The following is a 22,173-nucleotide window of genomic DNA, read 5'->3' on the forward strand; positions in this document are numbered from 1 at the left end:
AGGGTGAATTTAGCATGGCCAATTCATCTAACTTGCACATCATTGACTGTGGGAGGACACCGGAGTACCCAGAGGAAACCCACACTGACAGAAGGAGAATGTGCAAACTCCACACAGTCAGTGACCCAAGTTGGGAATGGAACCTGGGTCCCTGGCGCTGTGAGGCAGCAGTGCTAACCACTGTGTCACCTTGGAGAGAGGATCTTGTTCCCCTCTTAACTCTGCTCAGAGAGCTGTCCACTCAATCATTGAAGCCTACGGATATCAAACATAGGCTGAGCTAGTCCACCAATTAATGGAAAACACCAACTCTGCCTCTGGGCAAATCTGTAGTTTGCAAAAAGCTGCCCTTTCTTTGCCAGTTACTTCTCGTCCACTGGACAGGGCATGCTCATTTTCATTCCACTTTGCTTTCCAAAAATATACTTTTAGTTACAAAAGTAAGCTCCAAAATATTTTAGATTAAATGTTACAGGAAGTGCTGTTGAATTCAACTTTTATCCATAAAGCAAGTTCCACTATGAGTTGCCCCAATACTCATGATATTTACAATATACATTGCAAACGGCCTGGGTAGTTTCCACAGCCCCTCAGTGCACTATGGCTGTAAGCCCTTAGACAGCGATATTCCTCCATTGTGCCTCTGTGGTGGATGCCCAAGCTTTCACGAGTCCCATAGCATGTAGTCCTGGGCTTTGGAATGTGCTGTCTGCAGCGCACGATTGTGAACAACTCTTTGCACTAAAAAAAAATCAAGATTCGGGCAGACCAAATAGCTTCTTTCACTGAATTGATGGTCCTCTAGCCACATCTGAGATTTGCCTGGGTGTGCGTTCCTGGGAACGGCCCATAGAGCACAGAGTCCTGCATCACAGAGCTGCTCAGGATGAACCTCAACAAAAACCACTATCTTTCTTTCCAGATCTTATTTACAAAGGACGGCACCGTAGCACAGTGGTTAGCATTGCTGCTTCACAGCTCCAAGGACCTGGGTTCGATTCCCGACTTGGGTCACTGTCTATGGGGAGTTTGCACATTCTCCCCGTGTCTGCATGGGTTTCCTCCGGGTACTCTGGTTTCCTCACACAATCCAAAGATGAGCAGGTTAGGTTGATTTGCCATGCTAAAATTGCCCCTTAGAGTCCTGAGATGCATAGGTTAGAGGGATTAACGGGTAAATGTGTAGGAATTTGGGGATAGGGCCTGGGTGGGATTGTGGTCAGTACAGACTCGGTGGGCCAAATGCTCTCTCTCTGCACTGTAGGGTTTCTATGAAAGGCACGTTCCAGAACGAGGTGGACAACTGTTCCTTCTAATTCCTTCCTCATCACAGTTACCTCAGGGTCAGCGTGTGAATGGGGTGAGACTCTGGGTGTGACTGGGAGGATCTTTCTCACCACCAGCCAAGCTACATCTTGGTGCTTGCTTCAGAGTTCTGATGATGAATCATTTTACCAAATGACTTGAACAGTCTGCTCATTTTCTGCCAATATTTTTATTAAAGTACTGGATGTTTTGTATACTTTGTACTGAAGAAGGGCCTCCTGTTAGAGCAGGCAGCAACACTTGCTATGTTATAGATGGATAGTGGACGCGTACTATGATTTGCCAACTCTGGTTGAACTGTTGCATTTCTGATCCAACCTGCAGCCCTGTTGCATTCTGGGAGTTATGTGGCCCTGTTGCATTCTGGGAAATCTGCAGCCCACTTGTGAATCCAACTGGCATGAAAGGGGCAAATGCATGTCCCAATGATTTTTTTTTTGGATTGATGGCAGGAGTGTCTGGAAGGCCAACTGTTAATTCCAGGAAGTCCTAGTATTTGAGAGGGATGATGGCCTTAATTTTACAGCAGGCTGGTGCTGTTGGTGTTGTACAGGGTGCTCTGGTTTTAATAAGAGTCATGATGTGGGTATGCCGGCGTTGGACTGGCGTAAACACAGTAAAAAGTCTGACAACACCAGGTTTTAGTCCAACCTATTTATTTGATAATATACTCGCAAGCTTTCGAGGGGTTACCCTCTTCGTCAGGTGAATCATTCACCTGACGAAGAGGGTAACCCCTCGAAAGCTTGCGAGTATATTATCAAATAAATAGGTTGGACTAAAACCTGGTGTTGTCAGACTTTTTACTGTGTTTAATAAGAGTGTCATACAGGCAGCTGCTGGGTGCTTCAGCTGCAGTTTGTCACCTGGTGTATTTAAATAGTTTACATTTATATAGTTCTTTTTATGATCTAAGGATACGCCAAAGACCTCTGCAGCCAATGAAGTACTTTTGAAATATAGTCATCGTTGTAAAATAGGAAAAATGGCAACCTACTTCGGTGATGTTGGCGAAGGGGTCACAACACTGGGGAGATCGCCCCATTCCTTTTGAGATCCCATTGCAGTGGAATCTTTTATGTCCATCTGGGAGGCAAATGGATTTAACATCCCACTTGAAAGACAGTACTCCAGCAGCGCAGCATTGCTTCAGTACTGCATGGGTGTATCAGCCTAGTCAATGTGCTGAAGCCTTGGTGCGGGCTGAACCTTTGAATTAAGAAGCCCCACTGCTACCACTGAGCCATGGCTGAGCCTAGACTTCAGGTCTGTGGAGAGGCTGGAATCACAGCAGAGAAGTTGAAGGGGAGATTTAATAGCGGTGCTCCAAATGAAGAAGGATTTTGACCAGAGTGGATGTTTAAAAAAAAACTTTTAAGTGGAAGAAGGATCGGTAAAGAGAGGACACAGATTTAAGGTAATGGGCAAAAGAACGAGGGGGTAAATGAGGAAACGGGTGGGATGAATTGGATCCCCAGTAAAAGAACTGATATGTACAAAGTGGGCTGAATGGCCTCTGTGTGCACTGTAAGATTCTATGGTCAGTCAAAGGCTGGATGATTGTGTAATGAACAGCATCAAACTTGCTCATTTTTACCCTTCTGCTGTATCTGCTCATCACTTTTATTTAAAGTTTATTTTTTATTAGTCACAAGTAGGCTTACATTAATACTACAATAAAGTTACTGTGAAAATTCCCTCATTGTCACACTCCTGTTTGGGTACACTGAGGGAGAATTTATCATGGTCAGTGCACCTAACCAGCATGTCTTTCAGATTGTGGGAGGAAACTGGAGCATGCAGGTCCTTCTGAATACAAGCACTACTCAATTTCTCACCATTCAAAATAAATCTGCTTTTCTGTTTTTCCTGCAAAAGTGAATATCTTTACAGTTAACCATAATATGTTTCACATTCTAGCCCACTGATATAAATCCATTATATCGTTTTGTAGCTTCCTTACAAATTAACTTTGCCACCTAACTTCGTATCATCAACTAACTTGGATCTATTACATTGAGCCATGACAAACCTGTCAGGATGAGGAGCTCATGCTACCTTCTCAGGGCCAATTCAGGATGAACAGTAAAATATGGTCTTATAAACATTTTCCACATCCCAGGAGCAAATAAAAATAAATGGCAAGAAAAACTGTAGATGATGTCATACAAGTCAGCCCTCTTCCTTTTGCTGTCAAAAAGCAGGTTTAGTCCAATGTTTAGCCTCTAAGATGAATTTCTACTTTTCAGCCAGAAATGAATGTTTAGGATTATACTTGCTTTATAAGTCACTGCATAGGATCAAGCAGGATCAGGCAATGCAGGCTTTGCTGCCAAGAAGCTATTTGGGAGTTCAGACACCTCCACACAGTGCAAACCATGCATAGTGATCGGCAAACTGAACTGGGACCCTTTGCATCGACATCATTGGTTCACATTTTATACTCGGTGACCTCCATTTTTCCAAGTATTGTTCCAAACTTCAAATCATAGAATCCCTACAGAGCAGAAAGAGCCCTTTCAACTCTTCATGTCTGCACCGACTCTCTGAAAGAGCATCCCACCCAGGCCCTCCCCTCTGCCCTATCCCTGTGACCTCACACATTTACCATGGCTAATCCACCTAACCTACACATCTTTGGACTGTGGGAGGAAACCGGAGGAATTCCATGCAGACATGGGGGGTATGTGCAAACTCCACACAGTCCCCCGAGGTCAAAATTGAACTCAGGTCCCTGGCGCTGTGAGACAGAAGTGCTAACAGCTGTGTTACCATGCCACCCTGACTTATATACTGCAGACTGCAATATTTTTGTTCTAAGGAAAGAATTCAGAAATTGCACATTCCTTAGTTGGTACAATGTGGTAGTGTTCACCAGCTCTGCATACACTCGGGACACTGGTGACACAGAATATACAATCTAATATGTGTTATGTGTCGTGTGTCAGATCATGCCAATTAATGAATTCGGTACCTTTCTGTTCACAGGGGACAAAGTTATGGATTATAATGGAATATTTGGGAGGCGGTTCAGCCTTGGATCTGGTAAGTATCTAATTTATCCATCGACTGTTGTCACAGAGAGTCTCTATCTAAAATCTCCTTTGAACCTACTGAAGTTGCAGCCTTTGATTTGGCGAACTGTTAGAAGAGGTGGGCTAGGGTATGAGACTATTTCCTTACCTCTGGGTTTCTGCCAGTGAGGCCCTATCAGTTCCTGGCTAACAGCTAATTTGCTCATAGCTGCCTTCCACATGAGCTCCAAATCAAATCTAGGGAATGGAAAATCTAGGAATATTTTGAAAATAAAGAAAAGTTGATCATCCTGGTGAATGTAGAATTCAGAACTTTGATTTCTACCCGCTTTGTCCTCTCTTACTGTGTATGATAAATTTACTCTTGCACAGGATTGGCAACACTGGTTGGACTGTGTTCCTGGAAGTTTAATCACATGATCACTCATGACAGTCTTGACTCTGAACTATCACTATGTTGCACAATATGTCAGTCATCCAGTGATGGTGGCTACACTACCCATGATCCATTGCACTCCAGAACTAGCTCTATCCACCACATGGTTTTACCTGGTGTGGGTGCCAGGGCCCCTTTAACCCCTGAATATTTTTGAGAGTCTGACTGGAGTAAAACAGGTGCAAGTGTTGCATCGATTTTCCTTCTGTATGGCTTACAGGCATGTCTGGGAGATGGATCTTTAATAAAGTAATGGCAAACATCCAGCACAATCCAGGAAAGTTGGCAAATCCACTCTAGGACAGTAGATTATTAGCTTGTATTTAAGATACCGAGATAGCTGAAGCATTTGATTATAACACAGAATGCAGAACAGATCACATGTATCAATTCCTGATTCTGAAACACTCATTCCTTGCTATCATTTCTAATCTCCTTCCATTTAATCCATGATTTATTAATTTGTCTTATGTTGATGGTTGTCTGTTGACAATCACAATTTGACTGCTTCTCGTCTTCAGTGCAAGATAGTTTCACACAACGCTAGCTCTGCAAGATTATTAACACAAAAGAGAGACAGGTACCTATATACTGGAGTGTCTTTCATAATCTTATAACTTCCTGAAGCCTTTAGGTTTATTGAAGCCAACAACCAATTTACACACAGATCCCACAAAAAGCAATGTGATAATTTGGTTTTAATGATGTTGGTTGAGGGATAAATAAGAACATAAGAACATAAGAAATAGGAGCAGGAGTAGGCCATCTAGCCCTTCGAGCCTGCCCCGCCATTCAATAAGATCATGGCTGATCTGTCGTGGCTCAGTTCCACTTTCCCGCCCTCTCCCCATAACCCTTAATCCCTTCTCTTATCAAAAACCCATCAACCCGCTTCTTAAAAATATTTAGCGAGGCAGCCTCCACCACTTCAACGGGCAGAGAATTCCAGAGATTCACCACCCTTTGAGTGAAGAAGTTCCTCCTCAACTCCGTTCTAAACCGCCTCCCCTTTATCTTGAGGCTGTGCCCCCTAGTCCTACTGTCTTTTTTGAGCGGGAAGAGTCTCTCCACCTCTATCCTATCCATCCCATTCATCATCTTATACGTCTCAATGAGATCTCCCCTCATTCTTCTAAACTCTAACGAGTACAAGCCTAGTTTATTCAGCCTCTCCTCATAGCTCAATCCCCTCAACTCCGGTATCAGCCTAGTAAACCTCCTCTGCACTCCCTCCAGGGCCAAAATATCCTTGCGCAGGTGCGGCGCCCAAAACTGCACACAGTACTCCAGCTGCGGCCTCACCAATGCCCTATACAGCTGCAGCAAGACCTCCCTACTTTTATATCCAATCCCCCTCGCTATGAAGGCCAGCATCCCATTCGCCTTCCTGACCACCTGCTGCACCTGCAAGCTGGGTTTTTGCGATTCATGCACAAGGACCCCGAGGTCCCTCTGCACCGTCGCCTGCTGCAGTTTTTCGCCACGTAAGTAATAGTCCTTCCTACCATTCTTCCTACCAAAGTGGACCACCTCACACTTGCCAACATTAAATTCCATTTGCCATTTCCTGGCCCATTCGCCCAGCCTATCTAGATCCTTCTGCAGACTCTCCACACCCTCCGCACAATTTGCCGTTCCCCCAATCTTGGTGTCATCAGCAAATTTCGACACCCTGCACTCGGTTCCCTCCTCCAGATCATCTATATAAATGGTAAATAGCTGAGGCCCCAGCACCGACCCCTGGGGCACCCCACTAGTCACCATCCGCCAATCCGAATAGCACCCATTGACCCCCACTCTCTGCCTCCTATTTGACAACCAATCCTCTATCCACGCTAACACCCTACCCCCAACTCCATGTCCCCTGACCTTCTGCAATAACCTCTTGTGAAATATTGGCCAGGAAACAGGGGAGAAGGCCATTGTTCTTTTTCAGAATGTTGCATTGAGATCTTTGATGTTCACTTGAGAGGACATTTCACCTGACAGTGCAGCAGTCCCTCAGTGCTATACTAGAGGGTCAACCTTGATTATGGACTCAAGTCTCTGGAGAGGGAGAATATCATCAAGGAGGAGCTGGAATCATTGATGAAGTAAGAATCATGGAAAATGGGGTTCCGTGATGGAGAGAAGGCTGACTTTATTGAGTGGATGATCTGTTTGCTGAGAGTCCTTCATAAGTCCCACGCTGCCAGTCGATCCACAACTGAGCCTGTGAATACAGCAGAGTAATAGGTAATACCTGTTGCTGTAAAACTCCGATTCATCATGAGCAGCACAACACAGTCCCTGGTTTTTGTCTGAATAACTGGAGGTGGAAATATCAGCTGCGATTGGTTGGGTGGTATGATAGAGCCTGACCTTGTGAGAATAATGAATTGACATAAGTGTAATATGCCAATTGTTTAAATAGACTGACTATAGATTGTATTGACGTTGCCATTTGCGTTTAGCTAGGATCCTTGGACCCCATTGAATCCCATCTAACAAACAGAAGGGATAAAGCATCTGGGTTAATAATTCATTTGAAATTGTTATGGCTGTTTATCTACTGATAGGGGAGTGTGAGAGGGAGTGTTAATAGTGAAGTGTGAAAAGAAACAATTATGAGAACATTTTGCAAAGACTAATAAACCAAGGCTATACACAATGAATGATAGGACGCTAGGAAGTACCAATGACCAGAGGGACGTTGGGGGCATATCCAAAGATTTCTGAAGACAGCAGGCCAAGTAGATAAGGTGGTTAAGAAGGCATATGTGATAATTGTCTTTATTAGCTGAGCATAGAATATAAGAGCAGGGATGTTATGATGGAACTGTATAAAACGCACGTTAGGCCACAGCTAGAGCACTGTGTGCTGTTATGGTTGTCACATTATAGGAAGGAAGTGATTGCACTAGAGAAGGTGTGGAGGAGATTTCCCAGGATGTTGCCTGGGCTTTACAGCTATGAGGAATGGCTGGTTAGGCTGGGGTAGTTTTCCTTGGAACAGAGAAAGCTGAGGGGGAAGCTAATTGAGGTGTACAAGATTATGAGGGTCATAGATAGGGTAGATTGAAAGAAAATGTTCCCCTCTGCAAAGGGATCAATAAGCTGGGGGTAGGAGGTTTAGAGGGGATTTGAAGAAAATCTTTTTCACCCAGAGTGGGGTGGGAATCTGGAACTTACTGCTTGAAAGGATGGTAGAGGCGGGAACTCTCACAACACTTAAGAAGCATTTGAAACACAATAGCATACTAGGCTACGGCTAAATGCTGGAAAATGGGATTAGAATGGATCGGTGCTTGATGACCAGTAGAGCCTCTTTGTGCTGTAAAACTCAATGACTCTCTAATTTGCTGTTTAAGTGGCCATTATATCAGTTTGTAGAATTGTAAATTCTCAAGGTATAGAACTGTGCTTCTTGATTATCTCAATGTTCCTTTAGCTTTTACTCTCCCTGACTTCCTGTTTTGCAGAAGGCTGTGTGTGTGTGTTGTGTGCTAACTTGCAGTCCTTTACCATTAGGCAGGGGGTTGTACTAGAACATGAAGCAGTTCTGGATTCAGATTGACAGCTGGAACAGCAGTCATTGTGGCTTTACCAAGAGCAATCCTCCTTTACAGCTTCATTGAATTCCACCTCACTGTGACTCCACTGCAAACCTTATTGAGATCACACTCAGGTCTGACTCCTGCAATTATAACCCAGTGCGCAAGCTCAAAAGAAAACCTATCTGACACTTCCTGCCCATCTTTTAGCCTCTTGACCTCTGCCTCCTGTTCAGCTTTTTAAACTGAAAATAGAAGTCTTTCTTGCTATTCCCAGTCATATGTGATTGTTTGTTCTAATGGAGAAAGATTGATACAAGAAGATTAAATTGTCTGTCATTTTAAAGATAGAAGGCACAGGAAAGGTAGAGGTTTGGTACCTAATCATACTACCACTATATTTTGTTGGTGTTTACCCTCCAACAACCCACAGTTTCTCCCCTTTTTGTTCTTGTGTTTCTGCACAGGAACTGGATACCCAGCTAGTCTTTCTGTTTGGCTGGCTGTCACCTTGGGCTGTTCCCTCCCCAGTACAGTAACCCAATCCAAAGGGAGGAATTCTCTGGATGTTCATGACAGTGAGATTCTTCAGTCCCCCTCCCAGGTATACATGGGAAGGTAGTAAATTGGATTAGACACTGGCTCAATGGAAGAAGCCAGAGAGTGGTTGTAGAGGATTGCTTCTCTGAATGGAGGCCTGTGACTAGTGGTGCGCCACAGGCATCAGTGTTGGGCCCCTTGTTATTTGTCATCTATAATCAACGATCTGGATGATAATGTGGTGAATTGGATCGGCAAATTTGCTGAAGATACAAAGATTGGAGGTGTAGTGGACAGTGAGGAAGGTTTTCAAAGCTTGCAGAGGGATTCAGACCAACTAGAAAAATGGGCTGAAAAATGGCAAATGGAATTTAACGCAGACAAATGTGAGGTATTGCACTTTGGAAGGCAAACCAAAGTAGAACGTACAAGGTAAATGGTTGGACTCTGAAGAGTGCAGATGAACAAAGGGATCTGGGAATACAAGTACAGAATTCCCTAAAAGTGACGTCACAGGTGGATAGGGTCGTAAAGAGTGCTTTTGGTACATTGGCTTTTGTAAATCGGAGTATCGAGTATAAAAGTTGGAGTGTTATGGTAAGGTTGTATAAGGCATTGGTGAGGCCGAATTTAGAGTATGGTGTACAGTTTTGGTCACCTAGTTACAGGAAGTGTGTAAATAAAGTTGAAAGAGTGCAGAGAAGGTTCACTAGGATGTTGCCGGGACTTGAGAAGCTGAGTTACAGAGAGAGATTGAATAGGTTAGGACTTTATTCCCTGGAGTGTAGAAGAATGAGGGGAGATTTGATAGAGGTGTGTAAGATTTTGATGGCTATATATAGAGTGAATGCAAGCAGGCTTTTTCCACTGAGGCCAGGGGAGAAAAAAACCAGAGGGCATGGGTTAAGGGTGAAAGGAGAAAAGTTTAAAGGGAATATTAAGAGGGGCTTCTTCACGCAGAGAGTGGTGGGAGTGTGGAATGAGCTGCTGGATGAAGTGGTAAATACGGGCTCACTTTTAACATTTAAGAAAAACTTGGACAGGTACATGGATGAGAGGGGTGTGAAAGGATATGGTCCAAGTGCAGGTCAGTGGGACTAGGCAAAAAATGGTTCGGCACAGACAAGAAGGGCCAAAAGGCCTGTGCCTGAGCTGTAAATTTTCTATGGTTTCTGCGCTGTGGTATGGTGGGGTGAAATCAATAGGAAATCCCATTGACAGTGGCAGGACCAGAGAACCCCACCACCAATGAACAGCAAGTACCTCCTGCCACAGAGAAACATATGGCTGGAAGGCCAGAGAATTCTTCCTAGCGTCTGCTGCAGTTTATCATTGACTTCTTTTGGATCCAAAAGAAGCCCCTGCAGTGTTGCAGCAGGGCATTATTATTATCATCGTGAAGTCACGTCAAAACCTTACAAAATAAATCAGCAATGTATTTAAAGTGACAGAGCAAATAGTGATTTCCCTTTGAAATAACCTGTGTTTGGGGGAGGTGACTGGAGCTAAACTAAAGTTTAAAGTTTATTTCTTAGTGTCAGAAGTAGGCTTACATTAACACTGCAGTTAAGTTACTGTGAGGATCCCCTAGTCATCATCACACCCAACGCTTGTTTGGGTACACTGAGGGAGAATTTAGCACGGCCAATGCACCTAACCAGCACGTCTTTCAGAATGTGGGAGGAAACTGGAGCACCTGAACAAAACGCGCGCGCGCACACACACACAATGTGCAGACTCCGCACAGTGACCCAAGCTGAGAATCGAACCCAGGTCCCTGACACTGTGAGGCTGCAGTGCTAACCAGTGTGTCACCATGCCAAATTATCTCTGGTGTTCTCTGCTTACCCAAATTGTGATGTGGAGATGCCGGTGTTGGACTGGGGTAAGCACAGTAAGAAGTCTCAGAACACCACGTTAAAGTCCAACAGGTTTATTTGGCAGCACTAGCTTTCAGAGTCTCAGGTTCAGAAGGAAAGAAACAGCAAAGCCAGCAGCGGAAGTACAGTTATTGCCTCTTCCCATTCAAACTCAGCCCCACAGACCCCCACACAGCCGGAAAGCAGCAAGTAGAAATTGCTTTGCATTGATTACACTACAGTTTCTGGGGCTTTTTGTGTTTTCTGATTGCTTTGTGGTCACAGAGAGACTGAGGAAATAGCTCGCCAGTTTTTAATACATTGTGTAAACGATTGTGCAGAAAGATATTGGGTAATAAAAAGGGCGGTGGAGATTGTGTTGTTGCTTGTAAATGCTGCTTCATGTTCGCTGCCTGTTTGAGGGATTGGTTCCTGACTGTTGGCTTTCCCCAAGGAGAGTTGGTGGGGGTAATGCTCCCACCAGGGTGCAGCTTTCCAGGGTCTTTCAGCTGCCTGTAGGGCCAAATTTGAATGGGGAGAGATAGCATCAGTGATCACGATCCAGCTGCTGGATTAACTCCTTCCACAGCATAAGGCACCCACTGTTTTGCCTGATTTGTCAATGTGATTGTAAAACTCAGAACTGTAAACTTTGCACGCCCTCTAGCAGTCATTCAGAGTAGTGAAATTAGTGAGCTATATCAACTCACTATAATATTGATTGAAACTAGCCCATGCCCAGTAAGTTCCTGTTAATACATTTCTAATTAACGGTGATATTGGTTTTCATTCGTGTTTATTTGATGTTTAAATGCAGAAGCAAGTGAGTTATGACTCCACATTCATTGCAGATTTGGATGCAAAAACTTAACACAGACATACTGTTGAACTGTTTGAACATAACATAAGAACATAAGAAATAGGAGCAGGAGTAGGCCATCTAGCCCTTCGAGCCTGCCCCGCCATTCAATAAGATCATGGCTGATCTGTCGTGGCTCAGTTCCACATTCCCGCCCTCTCCCCAGAACCCTTAATCCCCTCGCTTATCAAAAACCCATCAACCCGCGTCTTAAAAATATTTAGTGAGGTAGCCTCCACCACTTCAACGGGCAGAGAATTCCAGAGATTCACCACCCTTTGAGTGAAGAAGTTCCTCCTCAACTCCGTTCTAAACCGCCCCCCCTTTATCTTGAGGCTGTGCCCCCTAGTCCTGCTGTCCTTTCTGAGCAGGAAGAGTCTCTCCACCTCTATCCTATCCATCCCATTCATCATCTTATATGTCTCAATGAGATGTCCCCTCATTCTTCTAAACTCTAACAAGTATAAGCCTAGTTTATTTAGCCTCTCCTCATAGCTCAATCCCTTCAACTCCGGTATCAGCCTAGTAAACCACCTCTGCACTCCCTCCAAGGCCAAAATATCCTTGCGTAAGTGCGGCGCCCAAAACTGCACACAGTACTCCAGCTGTGGCCTCACCAATGCCCTATACAGCCGCAGCAAGACCTCCCTACTTTTATATTCAATCCCCCTCGCTATGAAGGCCAGCATCCCATTAGCCTTCCTGACCACCTGCTGCACCTGCAGGCTGGGTTTTTGCGACTCATGCACAAGGACCCTGAGGTCCCTCTGCACCGTCGCCTGCTGCAGTTTTTCGCCACGTAAGTAATAGTCCTTCCTACCATTATTCCTACCAAAGTGGACCACCTCGCACTTGCCAACATTAAATTCCATTTGCCAGTTCCTGGCCCATTCGCCCAGCCTATCTAGATCCTTCTGCAGACTCTCCACACCCTCCGCGTAATTTGCCGTTCCACCAATCTTGGTGTCATCAGCAAATTTCGACACCATACACTCTGTTCCCTCCTCCAGATCATCTATATAAATGGTAAATAGCTGAGGCCCCAGCACCGACCCCTGGGGCACTCCACTAGTCACCAACCGCCAATCCGAATAGCACCCATTAACCCCCACTCTCTGCCTCCTATTTGACAACCAATCCTCTATCCACGCTAACACCCTACCGCCAACTCCATGCCCCCTTACCTTCTGCAATAACCTCTTGTGAGGTACCTTGTCAAACGCCTTCTGAAAACATGTGCTACCTATTTGGTATTTAAAGTGCTCTTAAATGTATTTGCGTGTGTATTTTAGATTTGAGACTTTCAGGGAGATCATGTTAATTTTGGTCTGTGTTCAGGAAAGAATCGACTTGCATTGGAGGCAAAGTAGTGAAGGTTCGCTCGATTCGTCCCTGGGATGAGAAGGTTGTCCTATGATGAGGTGCTGAGTAAATTGGGTTTATATTCCCTGGAGTGTAGACGAGTGAGAATTGATATCATTGAAACCTATAAGATTCCAAGGGGGTTTGATAGGTTAGGCACAGATTGTTTCTGCTGATTAGGGAATCTAAAACATGAAGATGCAGTCTTAGGATAAATGGACGATCATTTAAGACTAAGATGAGAAATTACTTCTCTCAAAGGATTGTGAATCCTTGGAATTCTCTACCAAAGGTTTGTGGATGCTCCAGCAATTAATACATTTAAGGCTAGGGCAGACCGATTTTTGGTCTCTCATGGAATTAAGGGGTATGGGGAACCAACAAGAAAAGTGAGTTGAAGCCCAAGATCAACCATGATCATATTGAATGGTGGAGCAGGCTTGATGGACCAAGTGGTCTACTCCTGCTATTATTTCTTATGTTCTGAATGTGGTCACCCCATAGCTTAATGATTTACAGGCAGAGAGAGGGATTGGTGACTACCAGACAGGCCGGAGTTCCTTTAGTGCAGTTCCACCAATATTCTGTTCTGAACAGTGATGAGAACGATGGCTCCTCTGGAGAAGGAGCCAGAGTAAAGTCCATTGCTAGCTTAACTGTACAGGAGGAAGTTAGGCAAAGCAACAATGACAGGAGATTCAATAGTGAGGGGAATAAACAGTCAATTCAGATCTGAACCCCAGATATTTTGTTACCTCTCTGGTGCCCAGGAGAAGGATGTCACTGAATGGCAACAGAACACCCCGGAGAAGCGGTGCGAAAGGGTGGGGTGATGAGGAGTTCAGGAGATCTACAAGTTAAAACAGAAAAGGGAAGGAGTAGCCACATTGATTGAGGAAAATATTACAGAGCTGGAGAGAGAAGGAGGATGTCCCAGAGGGGTACTGCATAGTACCTTCATTCAAGCTAAAAAGCAATGGAGACACTAGTACACTCCGTTGGGTTTCTTCAAAAGGCCACCAACTAGTGGGAAGGATGTAGGGGAGGAGGTTTGCAAAAATATTTCAGATCGATACAAGGATCAGTGATAATGGGGGACTTCAATTGTTCAAAAACAGAACAGGAATGTAATTGTATAAAGGACAGAGAGGGGAAAGTGTTTCTTCAGGAAAATGTTTTGGAGAAGTGTGTTTCCAGTCTAATGAGGAAGTAGACATTGCTAGATTTGTCTCTGGGGATTGAGATGAATCAGGTGACGTTTGGGGAACAGTTAGGGAGTAGTGATCCAATTCTCATGGCATTTAGATCAGCAATGGCAAAAATCAAGGAGCAATCCAGAATAAAAATAGTTAATTGGGGGATGGCCAATGACAGTATGGTGGGAATAGATCTGGACCAGGTAAATTGGAATCATCAATTGACAAGCAACTATGACCTGCCTTTAAATAAGAGATTACAAGTACGGTTGAGATGCATTCAGGTGAGGGAGAAAGATTGGATAAACAAAGCCAGAGCTCCCTGGCTGATGAAAAAGAGAAGTGAAGCAGAAAAAGGATACAATAGATGTCAGATTGATAATATAAGTGAGAACAGGTGGAACATAGGAAGCTCAGGGGGAAAGTGAAAAAAGTAATGAGAAGTAAAGCGAGAGTATGAGAAGTAAAGCGAGAGTATGAGAAGAGAATGGCAGCTCACGTAAAAGGATGTCTAAGTCTTCAATGGGCATATAAAGACTAAAAGATCAGAAGGAAGAGAAATGGGGCTGATTAGGAAACAGAAGATTAACACAAGGATGTAGGGGGGCGTAGCTGATATATTAAGCAACTACCTTGCTTGTGCCGAAGTCACAGGAAGAGGTAATTGTGACATTAAACTAGAAGTTGATAAAAAGCAGGCATTAGAAAGACTGCCTTCACTTAACAGTTGATAAGTATTCAAGAGAGCGTGAAGTGCATTGAAGACATGGTGGCACAGTGGTTAGCACTGCTGCCTGACAGTACCAGGGACCCCGGGCTTGTTCCCAGCTTGGGGAATAATTAGTTACTAGAATTATTAGTTATTAGAACAGTTACCGGCTTGGTAACTGTCTGTGTGGAGTCTGCATATTCTCTCTGGATACTCTGGTTTCCTTCCACAGTCCAAAGATGTGCAGATTAAGTGGATTGGCCATGATAAATTGCCCCTTAGTTTCAGAGGGACTAGCTAGGTTAAGTGCATGGGGTTATAGGAATAGGACCTGGGTAGGATTGTGATTGATGCAGACTTGATGGGCCAAATGGCCTCCTTCCACACTGTAGGATTCTATTCTATGATACTCAGGGAAGTGAGCGTGAAAATTTCAGAGACTGGTTATAATCTTCCGGTCACTCTTAAATACAAGGGTGTTGCCAGAAGACTGGAGAATTTCAAATGTTACGCCCTTGTTCAGAAAAAGGGTGCAACCCAGCAACTAAGTAATCAATTTAATCTTGATGGTGAAAAAGCTTTCAGAACTGATAATCTGGGACAAAATGAACGGTCACTTGGACAAATGTGTATTCGTTGGGGAAATCCAGCATGGATTTGTTAAAGGCAAATTGTATTTAATTAATTTGATTGAGGGTTTTGATGAGAGAGTAGAGAGAGTTGATGAGGGTATTGTGGTTGATCTGGATTCCATGGAATTCCAAAAGGCATTTGATAAAGTGCTGCACAACAGAGATGTGAATGAAGTTAGAGCTTAGGGGTAAAAGGAATGTTGGCTGCATGGCTACAAAACTGGCTGAATGACAGGAAACTGGTGGCAAACGATTGTACTTCATACCAGAGAAAGCTATATGGTGAGATTCTCTGGGAATTAGGACTCGGATCACTGCTTTTCTTAATTTCTATTCATGTTTTGTGCACCAAGATCCGGATCACAGTTTCAAAACTTGTAGATGACACAAAATGAACAAGTATTGTAAATTGTGAGGAGGATGGTGACACACTTCAAGCAGATGCAGATAAGGTTGGTGGAATGGGTAGACCAATGGAAGATGAAATTCATCGCAGAGAAGTGTGAACTAGTGGATAAATGAAAGGATGCAGTATAAAATATAGGGCGCAGGAGCAGAGGGACTTATGCACAAATTATTGAAGGTAGCAGGACAGGTTGAGAAAATAATTAATAAAGCATCGGGATCCTGTGCTTTAAAAATAGAGGCATCAAATATAAAAACAAAGAAGTTATGATAAACCTTTATGAAGCACCAATTCAAGCTCAATTATGCATTGTGTCCAATTCTGCAGAACATATTTAAGATGCAAAGGCATTGGAGATTTACAAAAATGGTTCCAGGGATGAGGGACTTCAGTTTACGTGGCTAAATTGGAGAAGCTGGGGCTGTTCTCCTTGGAGAATGGAAAGTTGAGGGGAGATTTGCTAGAGTTATTGAAAAGTATGAGGGGCCAGGACAGAGCTAGTAGGGAGAAACTGTTCCCATCATCAAAAAGGCAAAGAAGCAGAGGACACAGATTTAAGGTGACTGACACAAGAAGCACAAGTGTGGTTAAGGTCTGAAATGCACTTTTCTGAGAGTGTGATGGAGGCAGATGAACTGAATAATTGACTGAAGAGAAAAAAAACTAATTTAGGTAGCCATTCATTTCAACACAAAAGAGCAGCCAAATATTACATTATCAACATGATATAAGTCACTTGTTTCTTGTAAATGCATTGCTAGGCAACACACTGCGCTAGATCTGCGGTATAGTCTCAACTAATGTGTTATCACAGTGCTGATCACTGAGTGCAGTGTAGAGCAATGCAGTGAAGGCAGTGCAGCTCTCCCTGATTACTGCATTGGAATGTCAACCTGGACTGTATGGAGCTGGTCTCAAACTCACTGCCTTCTAACTGAGCTGAAAGTCCTACCAATTGATGCATAGCTGACACCTATATTATGAAAGTAACTTCACTTCAAAAATGCTTTGTAAAGTATGAGGGTGCTATAGAAATGTAAGTTTACCATTCCTTTCTAACACAGTTAGTAGCTGGAATGGGCAGGGGGAGGGTGAGGGCTGAGATACTTAGGAGAGGCTGCAGCAGCTGGTGATATTTATCTCGGAGGTGTGAAGGACCAGTGAGGTCTATTTGATTGGATTCAGGAGTTTAATGAGTCTAGACCATTATGTTTAATATAGTCATGGACTTTGTAGCAGGATGGGCTGATTATATGAGCAGATTTGAGAAAGATGAATACTTGAAGGAATGCTCAATAGGCAAGAACTGGAATTCTACTGTCCTGCCCACCATGGGCATTGGAGCAGGCGAGGGGCAGACCATAGGTCTCGGTCTCGGGCAGGATTTTATGATTTCGGGATGAGCGAGGCTAGCTTTAAAATCCCAGCCAAGGTGTGCAAGGGATGGTACAAGGATATTTTCTCAAAATGGTCAGACGGACCTTAGTCACAAAAGGCCTTTTTTGACTTTCATGGATGTTGTGCTAAATTCATTAAGCTGTGTTTTTGCAAGGGACACACTCTCAGACCTGCTGGTATTCCTTATATTAGTGTTGTAATAATTGCCTCTGTCACTTGGACCTTCTCAAGGCTTTGGGCACCTTGACCAATCTTTGTGCTTCCTCAAAGATCAAGCTGGTGATTCACCATGACACTCAGTTGGATCTGCATATCTAGAGTGGTTAGAAGATGGAATGGACATTTTCAGACAAGTTGCAAAATATTAATTAAAGTTTCTCTTCCAGCTCCAAGCTGGGCCCTTTGACGAATTCCAAATTGCGACCATGTTAAAGGAGATCCTCAAAGGCTTAGACTACCTGCATTCGGAGAAGAAGATCCACAGGGATATTAAAGGTAAAGCTGGGATCAACCAAGTCTCTGAGGTGTGTAATGTGGTGCGAATGTTTTCTTAACCTTTTGTCTTCCTTCTCTTGCTCTTGCAGCTGCCAATGTCCTGCTATCTGAGCAAGGTGATGTTAAATTGGCGGACTTTGGTGTGGCTGGTCAGCTGACTGACACGCAAATTAAGAGGGACACCTTCGTTGGCACGCCGTTCTGGATGGCACCAGAGGTCATTCAGCAATCTGCTTATGACTCCAAGGTAAGAGTATGGCAAAACAATGGCTTGCAACCCCACAGCAAGGAACCAGGCCATTGGGGCCCATTATATCTGTAGCAGTTTTTTGCCAACAATTCAAAGCTAAGTCCTGCTTTCTTCATGCCCTGAAATGCCCTCCACTTGAAATATTTATCCATTCTACCCTATAAACTGCACCAGATCCTGTTCACTCATCCCTGCCGTGCTGCCTGACCCACACTGAATCTCGTGACCCCACTGTTTTAACATGCTCGTACTACTGTGCAATTCCTTTTGTGCTCTTGCCCTCTGTCCCCCTTCTTCTCTGTAACTTCCTCCAGCTGCACAATCCCCTATTGTCTTCTAATCCCCAATTGGTGGCCACGCCTAGCAGCCTAAAGCTGTAAGCGCTGGAATTCCTGCCCCAAACCTCTCTGCCCCTCTATCTCACCCTCTTAAGATGTTCCTTAAAATCTGCCTCTTTTACCTGTCCAAATATCTCCATAGGTGGCTTCAACATCAGATTTTTTTGGACCTTCCTCAGAATGACTTATCACATTAAAGGCACTATGTAAGTGCAAATTGTTGTTCAGGTACTGGGCTCTTCAATCACGCAGTGTGAAAAAACATTCCACATGCTGGAAGTCCTCAGTGTAAAGACATTTCTCATCTTTCTCTCTATCAGTGACCATTTTGGATTAATGACCTCTCGTCACTGATTTTGGTGCTGGCAGAAGTAGTCTCCCTCCTGATTACTTTACCTAATTTTAAAAAGCCCTCCACCCCTCTCTTGTTGGGGCAACTAGGCAGGATCAGGACACAAGCCCATTGGCTTCTCCAGGCAACTGTCAACTCTTCAGTAAAGGTGGAACAATTTACATTTGTACAGCAGTGTTCCCAACCTCAGGAAGTCTAGTATCGCTTTCCAATCAAGGAAATCCTCTTGCAGTGCAGTCACTGTTGTATTGTAGGAAATGAAGCAGTAAATGTGTGCACAGCAAGTTCCCACAAAGATCAGTGGCCGTATTGACTTTTTGTTAGTGATACTGGTTGAAGAATAAGTACCTGACTTTATCACATCGCTGATGTGGGATGCTGTCTTTGCTCTGGATCATAGGAAGGATGTGATTGCGCTAGAAAGGGTGCAGAGGTGAGTCACAAGGATGTTGCTTGTGCTGGAGGTTCCAGTTATGAAGAGAGGATGGTTAGGCTGAGGTTGTTTTCTTAGGTTAGAGAAGGCTTGTGTGTGTGTGTTTGTGGGGGGTGGGGGGGAGGTGTTCTTGATTGCGATTCATAAATAGGATGGGTAGGAAGAAACCTTTCCCTTTGGTAGAGGAGTTGATAACCAAGGAACAAAGATTTAAGGTAGAAACAGGGAATTAGAGGGGATTTGAGGAAAATCTGTTTCACCCAGAGGACGTTGGGGATCTGGAACTCATTGCCTGAAAGGGTGGTAGAGATAGGAACTGTCTTAATATTTAAGGAGCATTTAGATGAGCACTTAAACCACCTAGCACCTGTACTAGGGCCTCTTTCTATCTTGTAAAACTCTATGACTCTTAAGTCTTGCAGTGTAGTAGGTAGTTTGGCCCACCAATTTCATACAGGCTCTCTGCAAAGGCAGTGCAACCAGTCCTACTGGCTGTCACAGAAACAATAGAATCCCTACAGTGCCGAATGAGGCTATTTGGCACTGACTCTCTCAAAGAACAACTTACCCGGACCCGACCCCCACCTCCATCCCCCTGCCCTATCTCTGTAATTCTGCCATGGCCAGTCCACCTAACCTGCACATCTTTATTACTGAGAGAGGAAATTGAGCACTTGGATGAAACCCACTCTAACACAGGGAGAACGTGCAAATGCCACAGTCACCCAAGGCTGGAATCAGACCCAGTTCCCTGACACTGTGAAGCGCTAACCACTGTGCTACTTCCCATATTTTCCCCATAATTCTGCAGATCCCTTTGGATATCATTTTCTTACATAACACAGCATTTAGATTTCAGAAGCACTTCATTGGCTGTAATACCCATAGCAGCTTATGGAGACTCCGCATAATTCCAGCTCTTGCCCTTTTCTCTCTCTCTCTCTCCATTTTACTTTTGTTTATCCCTTTCTCTCTGCGTTCTCTTTTTTCTGTTATACTTTCTTCCACTTTTTTTCTCCTCTTCCTTAGTGTAGTATCGACATGCTGTGCTTGGTTGAAGTTATTAGGTAATTTCAGCTTCATTTGAAGCAATTTTTAAAAGAGCATCTCAGCCTTTTGGCTCAGATGCAAATGGAATCAAACCTTAGAGGAGGAACTACACCTACTCCAATCAGCTTAGACCATGTAGATCAAGCCCGAAACAGGAAATGAGAGCCCTGTCTTAGCCTGGATCGGAAATGTCTCAACTTGTTGGCACTCTGAATTGGACTTGGTTTGGTTCAGTTGTAATAAAAACCTCCCTTCCCTCTTTTCCCTCCATGAGGTAGCATGTTGAAGGTTTCCCTGCTTGCTTTTGTTCATTTGCTGAACTGCAACACTGTAGCATCTTATGGGTTTTGCTGTATTTGCACAATGTGTCATGTATCATATCTCCCTTCTCTTTTTGCAGGCAGACATTTGGTCATTGGGAATCACAGCTATTGAACTGGCCAAGGGCGAACCACCCAATTCAGACATGCATCCAATGAGGGTTCTGTTTCTTATTCCCAAAAACAACCCGCCAACTCTAAGCGGAGAGTTCAGCAAGTCCTTTAAGGAGTTTGTAGACTCATGTTTGAATAAGGACCCTTCGTTTGTAAGTATCTAAGGGCCTGAATTCGCTTGAGGGTTTTGCATTTCTAAAATATTTTTTGGAGGAACCTTTATCATTCTGCGTCCCCACGACCGGTTCATATCAATTGTGCCATGGATCCTGCCTGGTGTATCATTGAAAAACATAAAAAGCTGAAGGTTTAAAACAGAATTTCCTCTGTCCTCAGAGCTCAAAATGTATATTCTTTGCTTATGAGCAAACATTGCCATGTATTCAAGTTAATTCTTACATTTACATTTCAATTCATACACAGACAGGAGGGAAGGAGATGATTGTGTGGGGTTAATGTTGCTGGATTAATAATCCAGCAGCCCAGGCTGATGCACTGGAGACATGGGCTCAAATCCCATCATGGTAGCTAGTGGAATTTAAATCAATTAATAAATCTAGAATAGAAAGCTAGCATCAGTAATGGTGGCCATGACAACTGTTGCCAATTATGGTACAAACCCAGGTGGCTGACTACGGTTTGTACCCGGTCTGATGTAACTACTGATCCACTGTAATATTGTTGACTTTTAACTGCCCCAGAAATAGTCGAGCAAGCTACTCAGCTCAAGGGCAATTAGAGATGGGCAACAAATGCTGGCGTTGCCAGCAACGCCCATATGCTATGGAAACAAAAACATAGAAAACGTTCCCCAAGGGCTGTTTCACACACAAGCAATCAGATCTTAGTGACAGGGTGTAAATCTGCAGAAGACTTGTCCATCTGTTTGCAGAAGTCAGTACAAGTCTTCAGTCTTCAAAGAAGTAGCAGAACCTACTGACTTTGCATCTCTCTTTCCATATTTGCTTAGCGTCCGACAGCCAAGGAGCTGCTCAAACATAAGTTCATAATTAAAAACTGCAAGAAGACCTCATATCTAACAGAACTAATTGATGGCTACAAGAGGTGGAAGGCAGAAGGACACAGTGATGATGACTCCAGTTCCGATGAGTCAGATTCGTAAGTGCTTTTTCATGTGTCATGGCAAGTGTGGGTGTTCTGTTATAAGATCTGTAATCCAGAGGCCTTGACTGATAATTCAGTCAGCGAGAATTTAAATCCCACCAAAACAGTTGGAGAATTTGAATTCCATTTGTAAATAATTCTGGAAATGGAAAAAGCTGGTCCCAGTAAAAGTGATGTGGAGATGCCAGTGTTGGACTGATGTAAACACAGTAAGAAGTCTCACAACACCAGGTTAAAGTCCAACAGGTTTATTTGGTAGCAAAAACTACTAGCTTTCGAAGTGCTGCTCCTTGATCAGGTGAGTGGGATTTCAGTTCACAACCAGGGCATATAAAGACACAAACTCAATTTACAAAATGGTTGGAATGTGAGTTTTACGGGTAATCAAGTCTTAAAGGTACAGAC

General features: G+C 43.8%; 1 protein-coding gene across 1 annotated transcript in view; it reads left to right on the plus strand.

The window, feature by feature from the left end:
* The window catches only part of LOC145342112 (serine/threonine-protein kinase 26-like), a 126,247-nt gene that overhangs the window by 83,468 nt on the left and 20,606 nt on the right, over positions 1-22,173 (plus strand). The window contains exons 4-8 of the mRNA XM_080187335.1: positions 4,315-4,371; positions 17,678-17,786; positions 17,876-18,033; positions 20,610-20,795; positions 21,614-21,762. Of these exons, the coding sequence (XP_080043461.1) occupies positions 4,315-4,371; positions 17,678-17,786; positions 17,876-18,033; positions 20,610-20,795; positions 21,614-21,762 (659 nt within the window). The remainder of the gene's footprint in view (positions 1-4,314; positions 4,372-17,677; positions 17,787-17,875; positions 18,034-20,609; positions 20,796-21,613; positions 21,763-22,173) is intronic.

This window comes from Carcharhinus amblyrhynchos, chromosome 4, assembly GCF_965287045.1.
Source record: "Carcharhinus amblyrhynchos chromosome 4, sCarAmb.v2.hapA, whole genome shotgun sequence".
Taxonomy (NCBI): Eukaryota; Metazoa; Chordata; class Chondrichthyes; order Carcharhiniformes; family Carcharhinidae; genus Carcharhinus; species Carcharhinus amblyrhynchos.